Source organism: Gossypium hirsutum, chromosome D05 (assembly GCF_007990345.1).
Source record: "Gossypium hirsutum isolate 1008001.06 chromosome D05, Gossypium_hirsutum_v2.1, whole genome shotgun sequence".
Taxonomy (NCBI): Eukaryota; Viridiplantae; Streptophyta; class Magnoliopsida; order Malvales; family Malvaceae; genus Gossypium; species Gossypium hirsutum.
This window is the reverse complement of record NC_053441.1, coordinates 66,312,726-66,335,012: the sequence shown is the minus strand read 5'-3', so window position 1 is coordinate 66,335,012 and position 22,287 is coordinate 66,312,726. Positions and strand designations below refer to the sequence as shown.

General features: G+C 32.3%; 2 protein-coding genes and 1 long non-coding RNA gene across 3 annotated transcripts; 1 reads left to right on the top strand and 2 right to left on the bottom strand.

Annotated features, from left to right (window-relative positions):
- Positions 1-6,591: 6,591 nt before the first annotated feature.
- LOC107903396 (uncharacterized) lies at positions 6,592-8,319 on the bottom strand. The gene is made up of 3 exons (XR_001685789.2): positions 8,164-8,319; positions 7,779-7,882; positions 6,592-7,674 (listed from the first exon to the last, which is right to left on the bottom strand). It is a non-coding gene; the product is annotated as an uncharacterized lncRNA (long non-coding RNA).
- Positions 8,320-9,543: 1,224 nt separating this feature from the next.
- On the top strand, positions 9,544-11,712 carry LOC107903399 (probable calcium-binding protein CML21). Its single transcript, XM_016829423.2, has 5 exons — positions 9,544-9,698; positions 9,881-10,070; positions 10,189-10,391; positions 10,896-11,064; positions 11,454-11,712. The coding sequence occupies exons 2-5, from the start codon at positions 9,890-9,892 to the stop codon at positions 11,561-11,563; spliced, it is 663 nt and encodes a 220-aa protein (XP_016684912.1). The 5' UTR covers positions 9,544-9,698; positions 9,881-9,889; the 3' UTR covers positions 11,564-11,712.
- Positions 11,713-11,856: 144 nt separating this feature from the next.
- On the bottom strand, positions 11,857-16,469 carry LOC107903397 (KH domain-containing protein At5g56140). Its single transcript, XM_016829422.2, has 7 exons — positions 16,087-16,469; positions 15,420-15,505; positions 13,910-14,055; positions 13,061-13,180; positions 12,866-12,982; positions 12,449-12,592; positions 11,857-12,366 (listed from the first exon to the last, which is right to left on the bottom strand). The coding sequence occupies exons 1-7, from the start codon at positions 16,224-16,226 to the stop codon at positions 12,214-12,216; spliced, it is 906 nt and encodes a 301-aa protein (XP_016684911.2). The 5' UTR covers positions 16,227-16,469; the 3' UTR covers positions 11,857-12,213.
- Between the last annotated feature and the right edge of the window lie 5,818 nt (positions 16,470-22,287).

Sequence of the window (22,287 nt, the reverse complement as noted above, 5' to 3'; positions counted from 1 at the left end):
GCCAAGAATTGTGTATTGAAATTATGATTAGGATAAGAGATAAGTTAGTTTGTTTGACTATGAGTTTTATTGGATGTATGATGAATAACATGAAATGTGGGGTTTAGGATGTATCTGTGCTTGAGGAGTTTGTAAAGTGGGTCGAGCCACTACGGTGGTATTGATAAAGTTCGTCGAGATAGTAAACACGAATTCTGATATGAAATTCTAAAGGAAAAGTCCATGGCGTACTCTGAATTGATTGCCTTTGTGGCGTACTCTATATGATTGCTTGTGTGGCGTTTTCTAAATGAAGGCATTATGACATATTCTATAAATTGTATCTTTGCATCTAAAGAGTATTCTTAGTATAGCCTGAGAGAATAATCTGTTTGAATCCCTTTAGTGCTTCATTCCACAAGTATGGAATAAATGATGATCTGCAATATGGTAAGTACAGTATGATTTTGATCAGATAAGGAAAGTTAAAGTTGACTGGGAGAAATGGATCTGTAAGTACTTGTACAAGATAGAAGAAGATGTTTGTAAACAACAATGAAAATTCATGTGTTAAATGAGTATTCGCCATATCTAAATAAACTGGGTATAACTTTCGAATTATAGAATCTAAGTAGTTCTCATCCTTCGGTACATACTGATATTTTAAATTGGAAAACGTTTCATCTGATAATATCAAGTACTGTGACTTAATTGAAACGGTAATAGATCGAGAATTGATGGTTTATAAGCTATAAAGTTATCAACTAAACGAGAAAGTATTTGCCAAAGTTTTGTATCTTTAGCATTGCTTTGTCGCACCTTTAACATTTCCAAAGGGGTCTTTGTCTCATGAATATTCAAGTGATGTGCAAGTGTACACAATCGTTGACAAGTAATAAAGTAGTAGTTATAGAGTATCGTCTCCATAGAGACTATATAGGCAAATGTTATGAAATAATCAAGGGTGAGTTAAACTAACTAATTTGATTAAATAAAAATTACCTACGTAAAATTAAATTAAAAAAACATAGAAAAAAATTTACAGTGACGTAAATGTGTTAGATTAATTACCTACTTTAACTGTGAATTGTTAAAACCTAGTAATGATGTTACGAAAAAATCCGTGGCAACTTGGCTATTTATTAACCGATGAAATCATACTTATTAAATTATTAAATTTCTCTAACACAAGTCTATGTTAAATCAACTTAGTAATTTTTATAAGTAGTCATTCATAACAAATCAGGTAACAGAATATTTTTATGCTGAAATAGTTTAATCACATGAACTTTAGGTTATGCAAGGTAATAAAGTTCTTTCGATATTATTACTAAATTGACCTAATTATTCATAAAATGAGATCAACCATGCACCAATAAGATATTGTACCAATTAATTACAATCTGGCTCTAATTAAATAATTAATTCAATTGCACCCACACATTTATAATGCACAAATAACATGTCATGATTTTATATAACTAAATGAACAATCAAGACACATAACATCATCAACAACATTTTAACAAATCTAATATAAAGAACATAATCAATCTAACAACAATAAAATTAAGCCATTATGATTGAGTTGAAAACATAAAAAATATTTGACAAGCATATTCATCAAGGCAAAAACAAAATAAAAGTAAAAGAGGAAGAACAAGAAGACAAATCCAATGTCTTTCTGCTCGTGTAACAACCCGGTTTTGACCCTAATCGGAATAGTGGTTTCGGGACCACAAATCCGAATTAGAAAAATATTATTAATATTATTTTGTGTGATTATTTTGTGTGCATTTGATTGTGTGAAATTTTCGTGTTTTAATTTCGTCGTCTAAGTGTCCGATTTGATAAAAGGGCTTAATCACGTAAAATGAAAAATTAGGGGTTAATTATAAAAGTACCTAATTGTTGTTGTCTTTATAATTTAGAGGTTTTATTATGCAATTAGTCCACTATGAAAGTTAGTGGGTGATAATGGTCAAAAATGACCTTATATTATAAAGTTTATATATTTTGTATTAAAGGTTAATATAGTAAACTAATAATTAAATAAACATATGATATAATAAATCAATTGAAGCCATTATTTTCATTCTTCCTTTGCCGAAACTTAGAAAAACAAATAGGGTTTAAAAGCTTTGAGGTATTCGGTCATTAACAAGCTTATTTCAAGGTATGTTTTACTTCGGTTTTTGATAATTTTTACATTTTTGAGATTGTTGCTTCGTGTTCTTCAAAACCCATATTTTAATTTTGTGAATTGTGGATGATTTTGAAATGTGCTATTGATGAATGCTTGAGTTTTATGATGTTAGTAGGTGAAATATGAAATATATTTGTTAGATTAATATATTTTGTATTGGAATTTTTAGTGAAATTGAGTAAATAGGGCTAAATTGTGAAATTAAATTTTGGGGGACTAAAGTGTGAAATAAATGAAATGCATGGACTTGTATGAATACAAGGAAGATTCGGCCTAACTATGGTGTTGTGAGACTTTGTGTAATTTGTGTTTTACGCAATAGGGACTAAATTGCAAAAAGTGTAAAATGTCTGGGGCAAAATGGTAATTTTCCCATTTATGTGTTTTTGGATAAAATTGAATGATTTGATGAATAAAAGGGTTAAAATTGAATATGTTTAGATCGCGAACTGAAGAAAACAGAATTAGATCGGGGAAAGTCGAAAGTAATCGAATAGTCGATCGTGTCTGCGGATATCCGAGGTAAGTCTATTAGCTATTTAATGTTATTAAATCAATATATATATGCATGAATATCTATTATGTTGTTGTTGAGCTATAATTAAAAGTAATTTAATTGAATAAATTCAAATTATAAATGGTATAAATATGTATATACAACGTTCAAATATATAGGTATATGCTTATATAAATTTTTGAACTAATTTAAAGTATGAATAGTATAAAGTTATATACATATAAATTCAAATAATTATATATGTATCTATATGTATACATATTCTTGAATTTGGTTGGTTGTATGAGAGTTATATATATGTGCACTTAAGATTCAAATATATGTAAGTAAATACATGTATAAATTCTTGCTTAAATTAAAGATATGTATAGTACATATGTATACATAAGTTTCGAACATATAGATGTATGTAAAAACATTTGGGTTTGATTAAAAGTATGTATGTTGTAATTGTACAGATAATTTCGAATAAGTAAGTATATGGAGTTGGCACATCTATATATATATATGAATAAGTCTTGATTATATTTTAAGGTATAAATGTTAAAAACGTACTTGGGAGTTCGAATATATCTAAATGTATATTTGTGTACAGATTCTTGAATTGAATCGAATGTATGATTCGCAAACTCTTTTGTGATTGAATATGGACTACAATGAATGTGTGTTTGCTGTTAATAAGTATTTGAGGAAATTATTCTGTATATGGGAAAATTGAGATTTTCAAGCATAGCGCTTAGCAGGCTTATTGCCGGTGAAACACTTCAGACTATATGTCTAGCAGGCTTAATGCCGGTGAAATATCTCAGACTATATGTCTAGCAGGCTAAGTGCCGGTGTACTGAATCAGGCTTAGAGCCTAGCAGGCTAAATGTCGGTGAATCTGTTTTGAGTATGTGATTAGGTGTACAATTATATGATTTTGGATATATTTAATTGATAAGTATATTTATATATATATATATTTGGCTAAGTGCGTTTGATGATTATATATATATCCAGCGTATACAATTGAGAAATATATATATGCTCTGGGATTATGCATTTGATAAATATATACTTTTAAATATTCGGTACACATATTTGATTAGTAACTATATATGCATTCGAGATATATATATATACCTTGGTTTATAAGTATTTGATGAAAATGAATGCATTCGTTCATATGTATTAGATTTGTATTGGTTTAAAGTTTAAAATGAGTATTCATACACATTCGGTTATGATATGTGTATAATATATATATATGCTCTGTTGTATACATTCGTTGTAATGTGTTTGGTATAAAAATATATATTCAATTGATCGCTTTCGACAGGTATGCATATCTGTCTATAAATGAAATGGGCTGAGTACAATAATATATAAATATTAGTTATTCGTGTTAATTGAAATCTCAGTGAAATAGATTAAAAAGTAACTTTATTTATATATTTATATACATTTAGTTATGTTGTAGACTTACTAAGCTATAAAAGCTTACTTTGTTTGTTTTCGTCCATTTGCTTTTATAGATTTTGGAGACGCGTTACGAGCTCGGGGATCATCAGCATAGTCCATCACACTATCGACTTCTTTTGGTATTTTGTTAAATATTTGAACTCAATCTTATGGCATGTATAGGTTTGAGTACGATGTTAATTACATTTTGATTGTAAATTATAATAGCTATGCGAAAGTAATTAAATTTTTACGTTGTGATCAGTTTGGTTTTAAAAAAATGTTGAATTTGTTCGGTAATGCCTCGTAACCCTAATTCGGCGACGGATACGGGTTAGGGGTGTTACAGCTCGTGCTCCCTTCTTTATTTTATTTTTTTTTTGCTTTGCTTCCTTGCACATTTTCTTTAGGAATACCAAAATTGTGTTACTCAGCACGTCTATGAATTGCTTCCCTCAACTTTCTATGCTTTTCTCTCAAATGGGAAGTAGAAAATGGAAGATAGGAGAAGAGAAGATGAGTGAATGAATAATTGAAATGAATGATCCGCTAGGGATACATGAAGAGAGGGGCTATTTTTAGAAAATTTAAGTACTTGAATTTCTCCTCTCAATGGTCAGCCTTTACTTCAAGGAGAGTGGGTGGAAGACTTTTAACCGATTCATGCATAATTCATGAGAGAAGGAAGCTTGAAAAGGGGAGATGGGTTGGATGGAAAATGGAGAGAGTTTTATGGTTGTTTTTAAATATTTTAAATCAGCTTTGAATAGCTTATTTGGGCACCTTGATGGACAATCGGGTTTCTCTCTCTTAATGGGCAATTCGAGCTCTTTTCACATTAACAGACTGTCCAATTGTTCTACCTAATTTCTAAGTTGGGTCAAGTATGTCACATGACCGAAAAATTAATTTAATCGGGGCGTCCAAAGCTGATTAATAATCAGCCCCTCTTTGCATGATGAGTGCTCCAGGGATACTATAGCATTTGAGCTCCAGAAGGTGACCTTCAAGACCGCCATTTCTTCTAATGCACGGAATTGTTTAAAATTGAAAAAATTGTATAAGTTTAGCATATAAATAACTAAATATAAAGATGTGTTTTCAATTTTGTCCAACTAAGGCATTCTGTAATAAAATTACAAAATCTAGTAACAAAAACTTGGAATTTGCATGAATTATTAGTCAGAAAAATATTGTAAAATTTCGAAGTTATCAATCTACTTAGCACTCTGATTAACTAATTTAATGTTCTTACCACAATGAACATTCTTAGCTTGCTAGATTGTTGAGAATATTTTGGTTCCACCTTTCTCATCACAACTCACAGGCACAACGCATTGTCGTTTATGAGTATCCAAGATACATATGCAATCCGCAAAAGGAACCAATAGTGCATTTATTATGTCAAGGAAATTTAAGACAAGAACGAAGTCATAATCATCTAAATTAATTACCTCAAAATCTTTCTTGTCTTTCCACTAAGCGATTTGTAGCTCAACTCATTGTGCTACTTACATAGTTGAGACCTCTTTGGAATTAACAGTCTTAAGCTTCTTAGTCAATTTGCTAACTGAGAGACCAAGTTTACTTGCAGCTCTTTTCAACATAAACAAATCAAATGCCCCCATATCAACAAGAGCACTCATCCTTCGATCTACGATGTTGATGTGCACAAACATCAACCCTTTCTACTTGTGATCTCTCTTTGCTTTTGCATATTTGAATATCATTAATCCAAGCCTTAATACCATCCTCAATAGGCTCTATTTCTTCTTCTTTACTGATTGCAGATAACTTGGATCATTATAGGCAATCTCGCACCCTATGCGGACCAAAACACAAGAAGCACTCCACTGGCTCCATCAATTTATTGTTGGGCTTCCACTTTCAATTATTTTGTTTCCAATTTTCACTATTTTCGTTTTTAACTTGTCCTTCTTCATCTCTCACACTATTGTCATCCTTCTCGGTTAGCTTACCCACAGTTGTATTATCCACAATAGTATTAAGGACCACTAGCATAGCAATCACATTCGCACTAAGAACCTCTGTCACTTGCCCCTTGAGCTGATCTTGCCTCGATTCCTTCTCTATGGTGCATCCCTCAACTTCCTCAAAGGTTTCTCTCACATCACCCATAAAGCCCTCGAGTTTGGCAATCCTGTTGTTTAAAGTTGATAACATATCCCTTGATTTTCTAACTTTCTTGCCCCCACCATGGGTCTTCGTAGGCTCAAATGGCTCGTCTACTCCTTTCGTTATCTCAATTGATGCCTTCAAATAGTGGCACAAATACCAACTATCACAAGGCTAGAACATAAGTCTAATAACCCGTGCAACCTTAAGCGATCTTTACTTCAATTCTGTCTAAGTTAACCTTACTCTCGAAAATAACAATTCACAAAAAAAAATCTCTAAGACATCGAAATAATGTAGAAGCAAACTCTAAAAACAAAGGAACTCAAATAGATCAAAAAAGCCACAATAAAACTAAGCATACCAAGTGTTCAAGTAAATGTTCTCAAATATATTTAATAACGTTGGGATGATTACAAATAACGGAAAACACATCTATTTATAGTTGAGCTCCCCTAATCCAACGATACAATTAAATTACATCAACAGTCAATATTAAAGCTTATCTATAATATGAGAGTCCTAAAAGATTTAAACTCTATACAATTTTATTCCTTAGGACGTACAATATTCACCATGATAATTATTTTTTACTGAAAAATTTAATTAAGCCATCAAGGCTCCTAGTCGATGGACTTCTCCATATATTTCACGAATTGAATCAATTCAAATGAGTTAAATAACCATCATTTAATCAATTAACTTCCATGGAACACTCTATATGCATTCATCGGGGGCTTCAATCCACAACCCACGACACTAAGTTCAACATGACTTGGGCAAAAAGGTTTTTTTTATCTCAAGTAACCCCAACTCAAATTCAATTTAGTAAAAAAATATTTTATTTAAATTTAATTATAAAATATATAAATATAAATACATGTATTTTATTATTTTATTAATATATGAATAAGAAAAACCAAATTTCAACATGAACTCTAATTATATTTTAATTTATTCTATTTGTCTATTTTATTTAGTATACTATATTATGAGAATATTATAAAATTATTACTATGATTCAAATTTAAATTTTAACATAAATTTGAACACATTATTTCCAATGGAACAGTTTCCAACATTAATAAATACATTAATAAAATGTATCATCAATTCATGTATAATAAAATATAAATATAATAGTGAAAATATTAATTTTAAATATAAAATAAATTCATAATTATTTTAAAATCAACTAGCGTATTCCTAGTTTATATATATAAACAGCTATTAGGAGACTCATTCAGTTTTGTTTTTTAAAAAAAACAACAAAAAACTTATCAAATATGTTGTAATATCCAGCCAAGGTTATTTCTATTATTTACTAATAAGGGATCAACAGAGGATCATCAGGGTTTGGATCTGTAAGCAGTGAGCATATTGACAGAAGCACCTATAAAACACAAAGTTGCAGCTAATTAAAATCTTTTACACCACAACAATCCTTAAAGAGCTCATAGAATTGGAATAATGTTGATGAATGGCGTGTGTCGTCACCTTGGATATGGTGAGGGCAGGACTCCACTGCTCCTTGAGAATGTCAAGACAGATGCTTCCATTGCTGTTAATGTTAGGATGGAAACCTTTGTTCGAAAAGAAACCTTCACAGAGGACACTTCAGACGATCAGGTAAAAAAAGAATCCACAAGAATCACCTACTTCTAGAGTTGAAAGTTAATACAACAAATTAAGTGCAAGACAAACCACAATCAGCATAAGTTGTAGGTATGGAAATACGTTTTGTGTAACAAAAGCAAAGGCACATAAAAGAACGGCAAGAAATTTCAGCAACAAAAACAACACATTCCAAAACATTCGCTTCAACTCTTATAAAAGACAAAAGACAAAATTATGGAAAAAAATTAAAAGACAAAAGAGTTACCTTGGAGATGAGAATTGAGAAAGAACAGAGTCGATTATTAGGTTATTCTTATGGAGCGAAAGAAAAAAAAAATTGGGGTTTGTTTTCTTATGGCGGTGATTCTCTGCTTTTCTCTCTGATTTGCTTTGCCTGCCCCCACCGCCTTCTTTTTGGTAAAATTGACTCTTGTATTAAAAGTTAGGTTACATTTTGCCTTTCTATTTAAAAATTAAACAAATTAGACCTCTATATTATATCAAAGATCAAATTAGTCATTTATATTAAAATTTTTATCCCTTTATACTGTTAAAAACTAGTATGACAGATAAAATAGCCAAACAATAATATTTGGCATATCACGTGTAACTCATGCTGATATATAAGACTCGATTTTAAATGTACAAGGATCTAATTCTACTCAAAACAGTTAAATCTTTTTTGTGAAATAGCTGTGGGGGAACTGGAGCTCCCAAATTAGAAGTTCTTTAGTGGAGTAAGGTGGTCCGCCTGTAAAAGGGGAGGATGGATTCGAAATCGAGTTCCAGAATTGACTCATCAAAAGGTTGGAAACTAATTGTTGGGCAAGGAGAGGATGGATACAGACTGACTCAAAATCTGGATTGGACGAGGTATCTAAATCCACTAATCCAGGGTGATAGGCGGGGAAGGAAGTATCAACATGTAAGCAATAGAAATTAATAAAATTTTTAATAAAAGGACCGATTTTCTTTTTGATCTAATATACAGAGACTAATTTATCTATTTTTTAGTAGAGGAATCAAAATGTAATCTAACTCCAAATACACATGCTTCATAGGATTTTTTTTTTTGGTACAATTTTATTTAGTTATTATTTTATCTTGGAGATTAGATTATGTTAAAATATGACATAAGTTTTTGTACTCTTCTCAAGATTATGTTAAAAAATGACAATCTTTAAAATTTTCATCAATTTTTACTGTTAAAAAACACGTACAGAGGAATATATATATTTTGTCGGCCGCGTTAAAAATTGACGTGACTGACAAAATAACCAGACAGTTACACATGACATGTTATGTATACCTTATGCTTACGTACAAAAACCAATTTTTAACTGTAAACATAAATGAAATTTTTAACAGAATAATTCATTTATTCTTTAATCGTAAGGATTAATTTATCTATATTTTAGTTGAAAAGAGAAAATATAATCTAGCTCCCCTACAATAAAAAGGTAATTTTATAAAAATAACTTGAGTTGGTTCATCTAACAATGACAAAGTGATGATATTTTGTTTGTTGTTAAATGAGAATAGTCAGCGCAGATTCTGTAGTTAGTGTCCTACCATTAAACACACAACAGGCGGCACTCAGGAGATGATGATAACGACATTTGCCAGCCCAAGCCAGGCCAGGCGTCCGCACCTTCAACACATATTCCTCCCTACGCGCTTATAATATTTGCTTATTCTAAATATATACCACCACTCAACCTACACTCCAAAACCAACCCTTTCTTTCTCTTCCCCCCAATTAATTCAATTCACCCTTTCTTTGCTCTTGTGTTTTAGGAGGTACCTACAATAAATGTCTTAAACAATCATGCTTAATTTACCCTTTTGATTTCATGTTCATGCTTCTGCTGCTTCTTTTCTTTTGAGATGAAAAGTCAACCATCCTTATTTGATTGCTGATAGTTCATCATACATCTCATCTTTGATCTCCTTTTAATAGCTTTTTCAACTTGTATGGGCAGGCTAGGAAAATGGGAGGTGTAGTGGGAAAGTCTGAATCACCTGAAACAAAACTAGAAGCTAAAATGGTTGAAGCTATGCAGCAAAGGGCTTCTAAAGGAACTACTATCAAGTCCTTCAACAGCATCATCTTAAAATTCCCTAAAATTGATCACACCTTAAGGAAGTGCAAAGCTATTTTTGAGCAGTTTGGTAAGTAAGCAACTAGTATTTGTTGAATTGATTGTTTATTTATGCCATATACACCCTTTTTTCTTTTTTGTTCATCATCATATATAAATAAAACTTTAAGAAGAAACATGTTTTGTAGATGAGGACTCAAATGGTGCCATTGATCATGAAGAGTTGAAAAAGTGTTTGCACAAGCTTCAAGTTTGTTTCACAGAGGAGGAGATAGAGGATTTGTTTAAGGCATGTGATATGAATGAGGATATGGGAATCAAATTCAATGAGTTCATAGTCCTTCTTTGCCTTGTCTATCTTCTCAAGGACAATGCTACTGAATTCGAAGCCGTATCCTTTTTAACACTTTTGAGATTTTCTCTTTCATTTCTTGTTTGTGTAGGAGAATTGAGATACATGCCTTGCCTTGCCTTGTTTGTGTTTGAGAGGGTTTTATATTTTTAATGGATGTATGAGTAGATTGTATTTTGTTCCTTCTACTTTAGGATAAGGTAAATTAATCATGAATGTTAGATCAAAGATAAACTAATCATGTGTGTTAGATCAAAGAGTAAACTAGTTTTTCTGTTAAAAATTTAATTCATTTCTATTGTTAAAATCAGTCACTATACATCAAAACGAGATACACATAAAACTTGTCAACTACATCATTTTTTAACAATTTACACTTTAATTTATCATACAAAGACTAATTTACTCATTTATTAAATAAAAAAAATAAAATGCAATCTAACTCTTAGTACAAAGATCTCTATAATACTTTTATAGGAATTAATGAGATCCATATTCACACCTTTTAATTATAAATGTTGTATTCCATGACAATGAAGTAAGAAATCGAGAATGGGGGTACCAAACTTGGAGGCCACGTTTGAAACATTGGTGGATGCATTTGTGCTGTTGGATAAGAACAAGGATGGCTATGTTAGCAAGACTGAGATGGTTCAAGCTATCAATGAATCTGGGGAGCGTTCCTCTGGACCAATAGCCACCAAAAGATTTGGTCAGCTCGCTCTCTATATATATACAAATTCTTTGGTACATTATCGACACAAATTTTACACATACGGTAAAAATATAGTAATATACAAAAAAAGAAAAGGGTTCCCAATATCACATGTAAACATGTGCATAATATGGTGTTTACTTCACTTAAAGTAGACAAATTGTGCAGAAAAAATGCATAATATTATTGTTTAGAAGGCGACGAGGAAGTTGTGTCAGCTTAGATTGTGGATTGCAGTCGCTGTTGCTCAGCATCCAAGATTCATTAAATAACTTAGCTGACAGACACAGATGGTTCATGTCAATGTCATGTGCTTTCTAAGTTTTAATACATGCATACATGCATAGGTTGTTGGTTAATAGTGATTGATTGTTGGGATGTTGCAGAAGAGATGGACTGGGATAAAAATGGATCCGTGAGTTTCAAGGAATTTCTCTTTGCATTTACAACTTGGGTTGGAATTGAGGAGGTCAGAGACAACGATGAACACCGCTAAAAACGACAACAGCAAGCAGAAGCCACTCTCAATCAAATTTTATCACAATACTAGTTTCAAGTCCAATCCAGTGTTTGTTCATTTCTTTTTGATATATATATATTTCCCTCACCTTTGCAACAATAATAATAAAATAGATTTTGAACCAATCTTTCATTTATTCTAAATGATATACATCACTTGGGTTTTAAAGATATTAATATTTGATTCAAAATGATCCAACATTTTATTTATTTCTAATATTTTATCAAACCAAAGCCCCATTAAGCCCTAATTCATTCATTAAATTTCCATTAACAAATGCAATTACTTTTTCTATTAATAATACAAAACAAAAAAAATACAAGCCCAATACAATTTTAACTTCCTTGCATATACCATACTATACTATTACTAGCGCTATACGACCTAATAACACAGCCAACAGTTTTTAGCAGAACTGCAAAACTCCACACTCATCCATTCCTCATTCTGTAGTAATTTAACCTCCCAATTTCCCAAACATTAACTTAAACACACTTCATAACCCAACTCAATTCAACTGCCACACAAAATGTTCAAGTGCCCCGACCGCAGTTGGGGGCATTCACCTCACCTGCACTGTCTGTGGCTTATGGCATGACACTAACACACAGGCCTTCCCATATCCTTTACCCCCTTGTCTTCGCTCGCTTCATCCCAAGGCTGTTGTTCTGGAAGGGGGATACCGAACCAGACATGGGGGAACCTTCCTCACGAAGCGTACCATTCAGCATTGCTAGCTCTCGCAGCTGTTGTTTCTTGTAGAAATCTTGAGATTCATCCTATTTTTCAAAATAAAAGGGAAGACAATTATTTTCAAGTTACCACTCAACATAATAACAAGCAAAACAAGTTCGCACTTACCACAGGCTTGAGCAAATCTTCTAGTATCTCTCGGGCTTGCATTAGGCGAGCATCAACTATTTCAACTGGTAATTCAGCCTCAACTAGGATATGAAGAGGTTCATTTAGATGTTCATACCCAGGTTTTCCTCTCATTATTTCCTCCTTACCAATTTTAAAAAAAAAAAAAAAACAACATTACTACATTTATATCCATATAAAGAGACGGAGAATTTCACATTCTCCCAATAAAGAAATTCAATATCATAATATATACACTCCTTTAGAACTAAATCAAGACATAATTCATTGAAGTTTATCCATCCATCTTTGGAGCTGCAACAATGTGTAGCAGCTACATGTTTCATGGGTTTCACTTTCAGACTTGCTTAATGAGCAAGTAACTACTAAGAAAGATACAAAGAGAATGATAGTTACCCTAGTTGGATCCTTAATACTGCCCCTCCCTCTTATCAGGACACGGCACTCTGTATTTGCCTCCACACGCTTGAGAGAGTTTCCCCTAGGACCAAGGAGGCGGCCAACAAAATTATACTGCAACATTAACTTATTTTAGATGCTGAAAAAAGAATAATTCCTAAAAGCAGTTTTAGGACAGGTGTTCATTCATACATTAGGATAGCTGTCTACAGGAATATCCACTCTGATCGTTCTCTTAACAATAAGACCAGAAGAGCTACCTTGAGAACCCACCCAGTTTTGTGCCGAAGAGGGCCGTACTAAACATGACATCTGCACCATAATATAATGGGTTTTGTTAAAAAAAAGCCAAAGCAACTGATAAGTGAAAATATCAATGGAAAACCCATTCTTTTGACAAGCACCAGGGATTCCTCAAGGACATTTCAGACAAGTACCTTGAACAGATCAAAAGAACAATTCTACCAAAAATAGTCCACAAAAGTGTAAAACAGAAACCTATGGACTACCAAGCCTAAAAGCAGTAACACGCAATTTCACAGATGAACCTGGCCCCTACTAACACAATCAACCATCAATTCTTCTGATCAGATGAGACTATCTAGGCAGCTTCTATGTAACAATGGGAAAGCTTGTATTTCCACATTAAAAAAAGCAGGTAACTGAAATCAAGGAAACAACTTTAGGCAATTAAAATGACTGTTTAGTTATTGAAGTCAGCAGCAAAGTACACAGTTCAGTTGAATGGAAATACTGTGATCCCCTGCATATCAAAATTTATCTTGGCAATGATAAAGGCCAGAGAAACAATGAGTTATATAAGTAGGAGCAACAGCCTGAATCAATTTCTAAGCTAACACTAATTTGGAGGACTTCTTCATGTTAGCTTCAGACTGCCTGCCTAAGAGAAACGACATTGCAAGCTACAAGTCAAACAAAGGTTTGATTAGCAGGAAATGTAGTAAAACATTAAGTCAGCAATACCTCTAAAAGCAGTAAAATTAGATGGTAAAGAGTTATGTTAATGGTTAGTATCCATACTTCTGATTGAAAACGTGAAGTCCATCCGTTCATATCAGCTCCTCCATTTGAAAATATTCCTCCAGAAGCCAGGGGGCTAGCTTGTTCAAGCCCACTTTGACCTAAAACTGATGCATTCCCCAACAGCGTAGTTACACGCAAAATTTCTGCTCCAAAAATGTCATTTTCAAGAATAAGATGTACCAGTTAGTTGTTAAGAAATCAGTTAGCAGTCACCACAAAATGGAGAGACTACACGGAATGTTAATTTAGTCAGTTAAATATCAACACTTCCTTCATAAAATAAGCTACTCTTCCAGTAGAAAGCAATCTGGAACAAAATAAAAAGAGGTAGTGAAATTCTATTTTGGGTTTATATATAAATCAATAAGGAACATTCTTATATTAATTAAAAAGAATTATTTGACTAACTTGCAAAACCATGGAGAAACCAGATCAACTGTTAGAATCTGAAATCATACAAGTGAATGGAGAAAAGAAAAGCACCAGAAGCACAGAAAGAAAGACTACTTAATTGCAAGCAATGCCACCAAATTTTAGCACAGTTATATGACAATTTTCTACAACAAACAGATGAAAGAGAAAACAAACAACCCCCACGTCTGACTAGAAGTTGGCACCTAAGACCTCTCACAACAAACCTAAAAGAACTAAATCTTACAGGCAAGTCCGCCAAGATTTCTCAACCTCAGGATCCATGATACATTGATGTTACAATGGACTATTAAAGCAGTTATTTCAGTAACTTTTTAGAAATCTAATATCCTATTGCATTTGGAAGGCTAAAACCTTACCATCCTCACACATCACTGATTTTCTTTAAACCCAGCATGGGCTGCTTCCCAATATGAATACCAGTAGGATCACTAGCTTTCTCTATGCACTCTTTTCATCATATCCACCTTTCATCACCACTGTTACTGTGGTTCAGAAACCTCCTTTCTGCCTCCTCTTTGTTTCTAATCTCCTCTTTTCTCTTAAGAGTACAGCACTAGAAGTGTCTTCTTTCTTCTTTATAATTGGCTTCCGTTACTTCCTAAGATGTCTTATTATCCACTTGTGACATAGAGGAGCTCGCAAGGTTCATGTAACACATCTTATTGGCCAATTAAGAACCATAGTTTCTGTTATATCATTATCGTTCTACCCAGAAAATTTTGAAAGTTTAAGCACATTTCCTGTCGGGGACTATCTATCAGAAGAAGGCAGTCAGCCTCAATCATGATTCCACCAAGTCCTAGTAATTTCCAGTTCTATCTACGCAAGGCATGATTTCGTTCACAAGGTTTTGTGAATGTATTAGCTCTAGCTATGAAGATTTTGACAGGAGACCAGTGACAAAGTGTCAGTGGCTTGATCCCTGACTAGCAAATTTTATCAGTTACTTGTTAAGTTAGTATTTGGCACTTAACATTGAACTTCAATTGTTATTTTAAAGACAACAAAGAGGAAAGGAGATATTCTTCTGCATGATCCTTTGGAAAGAAGATTGCTATGTTAAGTAACTCACCCTGGTTCAACAATCTATAGGTATTAGGGAGCACAGGCATAAATGGACTAAGCTTCTGACGCTCTGCCAATAACTCTGAGAGATATCTGCAAACAGGAAAATGAAGACCGTCAGCCAATCGTTGATTAACGCATATTAACAAAAGAATCATCTCCGGCTACTATCAATAGCTGCAGAAACAGTCATTAATGATAATTACAAGCAATCCACAGTTATTTAGCTTCAATCTAATACCACTACATCCAGATTACAACTTAAACCTGAAAAAACACACTCCACACAAGGAAAGCATCAAACCACTAGAATTCACCAACTTGTAAATCTGAAGAGATCTGTTAATACTACGATGGCATCATCAGAAAGACAGAACAAAAAGCATAACCAGATAAAAAAAAACGAATGGATCGAGCACTAGATCTTGGAAATTCAAGCAGAAGCCAACTAAGAGAACAAATTTAACACCAAACTAAATACTTTATAAGAAAAAGAGGAAGATCAGAGCCAATATCACTACAGTCACTACAAGGAACAAAAAGATAACAGAAATCGTCGAGTATAATTGAAAACGAAGGACGAGTAGAATAAAACAGCGAAGATCTCAAGGTATTAGATTAAAATTAACGTAAGAGACGAAAAAGAGAAAAAAAAAAAAAAAAAAAGAGCATACTTCTCCTGATCGTGGAGGGCAGCAGAGGAAGCGGCTGCGGCAGCGACGGAGCGGAGGCCGGAGAGGTGGGGAGAGTGAGGAGCGGAAGGCGAGGGAGAGTAGGCCATGTACCTGCCTCCTCCACCGTCCGATGTAGTCATGAGTAGAAGACGAAGGTGCCTTCGGGTAGCGGTGATGGTGGTGGTTGTGTGTGTATATTTTTCTCCTCTTTTGTGGTTTTTTTTAGGTATGCAACAGAAAATTAATATATATATATGATGTGTAAATTTCTAAATTTCTTAATTAATTAATTAATTATTTTCTGTATAACATTTTAATAAAAAGAAGTTTGTGTGCGATATATATGGTAAAGAATTAGACGGCAGAAGTGAATATTTTTCTCTCATTTAGTACTAGACACTCGGACTCTCTTATTTTAATAGATTTAGATAAGATAATCAAAAAGTTCAAGAGTTAAAAGAGATATTTGAACTTGAGTACGGGATACGGAGATGGCTCAAAGACAAATTGATGTCTAATGCTACAAAAAAGTATGGAGAATTCAGTGATTGTCAAGCTTATTGGACATACTATAGGGTTTTAGAGAGGATTTGTCTTCTTTGGAAGCCAATAGGAGATGTTCAACTAACTGATAAAGAAACAAGACTATAACAGAATCTTGACGGAAAGTTTATGGCTAGTTTATCAAGAGTAAGGACTTCACAACTAACTTCATCCTTCACATGTTATTTGGGTATGGTTGCATGGATTACCTTATAGGTATTATACAATTAACTTAATGACGGTAATTGCGGTTCTAAGGCATGTAGTTAAAATAGATTATAACACTATGACTAATAAAAGTGTAACACTCCTAACTCAGACCGACAATAATCCCAATCAAAAGGTACTATATTTGATGCCTAGAGGCATCTCCACTAATCTTATAGTTAAACTATGAATACTTTTTGTTTAAGGCAATTCTAGTAAATCTATGTGAACTTCTTTTACTTTAAAATGGACATAAAGTATTAATACATCTATTAAGGGTATAGATACTCGATAGCATGTGGGTACCAGTACCACGATGTAGTGGGTCTTAATAAAAACTCTTTTAAGTCTCTTTTAGGGTAAGGAAACTATTTAGAACCTTAACTGGCACTTAAACAAGTTTCCCAAGACTTCTAAACTCAAAAGAAACTCACTATCAAACCATCAATAATATAAACTATTCAATCCAAAACAACTAAAAAACATATTGTTTAGCTAAGGTTTTATGACCATTTAACATATCAAGACACTCACAATCTAAACAGCATTTTGGTGTATAAACTATCTTTATAACCATGCAATAATGCCCTCATGCCAACCATAACACAAGCAACAATATAAAGCCTAAGCCTACTTACAATATGACATTCATAAGACTTCAAAACCTTAATATGTAACACCCCTCGCCCGACCTGATTGTCGGGTCCAAGCTACGGAATGCTACATTCGTTGCCAGAGCAACTACAGTCAATCAGGCACTTACAAACATTTATACATGCAATCAAGTGTTAATCAAACTCAAATTATGATAAATAATTATTTTCGGGTCTTATACGAGCTTACAAAAGCTCTTTTACCAACCTGAGCACGAAACATGACCAGACTGTAAAGTTTTAAAAGTTCAAAGCTAATGTCATGACGTCACCTCTTCCACGGCGTGACGTCGCCAAATAGTATGTTACGTCATGACCTCAAGCCACCCTACGTTGCGACATCACTTATTGTTGGCCAACGTTGTGACAAGAAAGGTTGGTCATCGAAATGTGGCCCCTGTTTTTGGAAAATATGAACCATTTGATACCTATTACATAACCTCCAACCAAACTTTTCAATATATACACCAAATACCATTTACACTTGGTTAAAAAACATACCAAAACATGTATGTTTAACCTAAAACAATGTCAATAAAACATTCAAATATAAAGCCATTCAATGGCATCATATGTATATAGTGAAAAACAAGAAATATTCAATCCAACTACCTATTCAATTTACCATTTCTTTTATATGCAGTCCTTGGCATACCTAGATGACATATCCAAATTTATTAAGGTCGTCAATTAAACAACATCAACCATAGCTAAACCTTACACATTTGTTACATACCATTTAACATACAATTCAACACTTGCCACAAACATCAAAAGTATCATATGAACAAGAAAGTGACCATTTCCTTAACACCTTAACTCTATATACATGCCACAATCTCAAAGCTAAATTAAACATATTACCGTTAAAACTAATTTAGATGCTTCAATTGAACCACGAATGCAAAAGAATGAACTAGTATATCACCTCTCTTCCACTTATTCATCTAACCCTTAAAGCTCCAACTTACATTCACCTTCTCTTATAATTTAAATCATCCTTGAATAGGCAATGAAATCTAATAAGGCATGATCAATATTCTTATTCAAAATAATAATTTAATCATAAGAATTGAGAAGGAGTGACTTACAACAATGCAATGAGGTTTCTTCCCAAGTCTTTTACAATTGAAAGCACGAGTGAAAGTTAGCCAAAATACTCCTTTATCTCTCTCAATTAATCAATAGTGGAAATTCATACATTCCCACTCAAAAGACAACAGTCGAGATCTCTTCTTACCATTAAATCTATAATCCAATAGCCCATAGTTTATCTTTAAATCTAATTTCAATTTTGATCACAATTCCTCCAATGTTAAAAGCTACTACAATGTTTCTTTCTCTCTCCCACATACATTGGTTTGAAAATTAAAAAAATAATACCTCGCGCTCCACACAAATTAGGGAAAATATCTAGAAATTTCCTCTACCAACTTAGATCCAACGATGATGGAGTGAGTTTATCCTAATGACGTGATTATCAACGGTTAAAAAAAACTCATCCACTAACCTTTAATTAGTAATGGAAAAAATTACCATATAAAACCTTAATTAATCACACATTTAGCCCCTTTCCTTATCAAATGATAATATTTTTTTTATTTTTCAATAATTTATATTAAACACCCCACACCTTACCTAATCACCGGGTTTGGAGCATCTATGATCATTTACATTCATTTTATATTATTTGATGATTAAATTCAACTAAAACATGCATTTAACACAATATACAATCATTTACGGATCTAATATGAACTTACAAAAGCTCAAATACTAACCCGAGGCCAAATAAGGATAAAATTATAAAGAATTCAAAATAGATGGTTGACGAAGCGACCTCGAGAATTCCTCCTCGTGACGTGACAAATTGACTTGGCCTTGCCTCGGCGACGGGGTTCCTCATCGTGCCATGGCCTAGAGCCCAACCCTCGTCGCAACGACATACGTTGGATAAAAACTTGCATCTTTTCAAACCTATACTAAACAATTCAATTCATAATCAGGCCTGATAGACAACATGCTCACATCAATTTAAGCACTCTAATATTGCATTCAACATTTTACCAATACCTAAATGTTATAAACTAATTACCTATTGCATATCATACAAAATCATGTGCAATTTTAACTATTTCATCAAGATCACTAGCATTATAGCAAAACATACCAAATTTGAAACCATTTACAATTCATGTTCCATTAGCCATATTCAAATACCAATTTTTTTAAGCCAAAGTGCATATACACATAGTTATAAACCAAAATTGACTCAACCTAGGTACATGTTATACTTAAATCAAAACGGGATATACAAATGTTGTTGAGTCAGGGATCGTCCTCTAGATGTTGGAATCTACTGCATGATTGCTCGAAAATCTACTAAACCTACTCACAGGGAAAACAAAATCGTACATTGTGCAAATATGCTTAATCATAAATCTATGATTCACAACCAAATACATAGTCACTCATGTTTTTCATTTTATTCAATTTAGTCCCTGTACTCGGGATACATATATTTCTCGATATTTAACATCGAACCAGAATCTAACTTCACATTCTTTCATTAAGGACCCTATACTTCCTATTTGTAACATAATTTCATTAAGGACCCTATACTTCCTATCTATAACATAATTTCACAATAAATTTCAATTTATTCAATTTAGTCCCTAATGTTACAAAGTTGTCTAACAAGCTTAATTAGCTTTACAATTTAGTTCTTATCGTGATCTAAGTTTATTAACTACCAAATTCAAGCCTAATTCATCAAATTCTCTATAATAGCAATTTGCTAAAAACTTAACAATTGAACAAATTGATAAATGGGGTAGTTAAATCAAGTTCCCATGATAAAAAAATCTATAGAAATCAAAGAAAAATAGATTAGAGACTTCCTTGAAATAATGTTTGAATGTTTAACTAGGTTGAAGGTTTTCTTTATTTTTTTCTCTAATGGTGGATAGTGGTGGCTTGGAGAAGATGGTGAATTTCTTTCATCTCTCCACTATCAACTTATATTTATAGTTAGATTAAGAAAGGATTAAGATAATAAATCATGTTTATGTTTTAATTAACCTTATTTAATATAATTATAATTATAATTATATTAAGTTAATGACTATCATCATCACCATCCACTATCTATTTAAAATTGGTTAATTAACCATTTTGATCGTTTAGATAATTGTTACTAGGTCCCCTAAGTATTTTCTAAATTAAAACTCAATAATGATTGAATTTTTACAATTTAGTCTTTAAGCTTTAATTAACTATTTTTTCGTTAAATTACTTAATCTTAGTTCAATATATTTTCATAATAATTTCATAAATGTTTATATTTTATCCCTACAGACTCGTTTAATGGAAATGTGGTTCCAAAATCGTATTTTTCAACACCACTGAAAATCAGGTCACTATAAAAGTAATTATCTCAAATAGAAACCGGTAGAAAACACAATTCCTAGAAAAATAGAATTTATTCTTAGAAAATAAATTCTCACTACTTTATGGTAGAATAAAAATGTTTGAAACTTATGTGTTAAAACTTATGTGAATAACTCTACCAGTGTCATCTATTTATAGTGAGAGATAGGAGAATCTTGATTGAATAAGTATAACATAAACAATATTAATTTAATTTAAAACAGTATTCTAATCCAACTAGAGAGGGGGTGACACACCCTATAAAAAAACACTAGGGTTGCCGCCCCTCATATATAATATGAGGGGAATTGAGTCTCTCATGTATTGGGCCCAACTATATATGCTTTTTGGACTTTTTGACCTGGCATTTTATAATTTAATCCAACCTAATATTTATGTTTCATTCTCAAAATAAATATTAATTAATTAATTAAAATAAATTAATTTCCCAATTTAATAATTTTCTCACTCCAATTCTAATTCCGTTAAAGAATGACAACTTTACCGTAAAAGAATCTATGAGGAATTATATAATTTCCATACTCAATGGATTCAAAACGACTAATTAATTTAATTACCATAAAAGTATATGAGTTATGCATACATAGTCTGTCATCCACTAAAGATTAAGGTATGCCACACTATGAAAGTCAAAAGTAAGTAAATCCATAAATGGATCTAAGATCTATTCTACTTGGGTCATGCCTGATGTATTGTTAATTCAATCAGTCACATTTATATCTCTATCTTCTAGGAGTTACCCACTCCAATGCTCAAGACAAAGTATCTCCCCAATTGGACTTGATATGCAACATATTAGTCTTTCAATCATTAGCACATTTTCAAATAGACTAAGGATTAGTTTATGTTCATCTACTAATACAAATTGTCTTTCTATATTATGATCCGATTATATAATATCGCTTAGTATTAGTTAAATGTTAGATAATCAATAAGTCAATATTTGCTTCAATTTTCATTTAATCATTGCATATTTACCTTAGTTTTGCCATAACATTTCATTTAATCATATTGTCATAGCATTAACCTAATTTTATTAAAATAACTTGACCAACTTTGTGCCTCAATCCGATTCTCGTGGGAACGATACTCACTCATCACTTTAAGGGCTTATATAAAGCTTTATTAAATGTATGAAATTTTTTATTTCCTATGGGAAAACATGTTTCATTTTTAAATATTTAAAAATATATTTATAAATAAAAATAAAAATACGAAAGAACATTTAATAGTTTTTTAGAGAATTAATGCATTAAATTTTTACTAATAAATTTTTTCAATAATAAAAAGTGAAATTATTTGATAATGGAGTTTTTAAAATTGGTTGTGAAATACATAGTGAATTTAC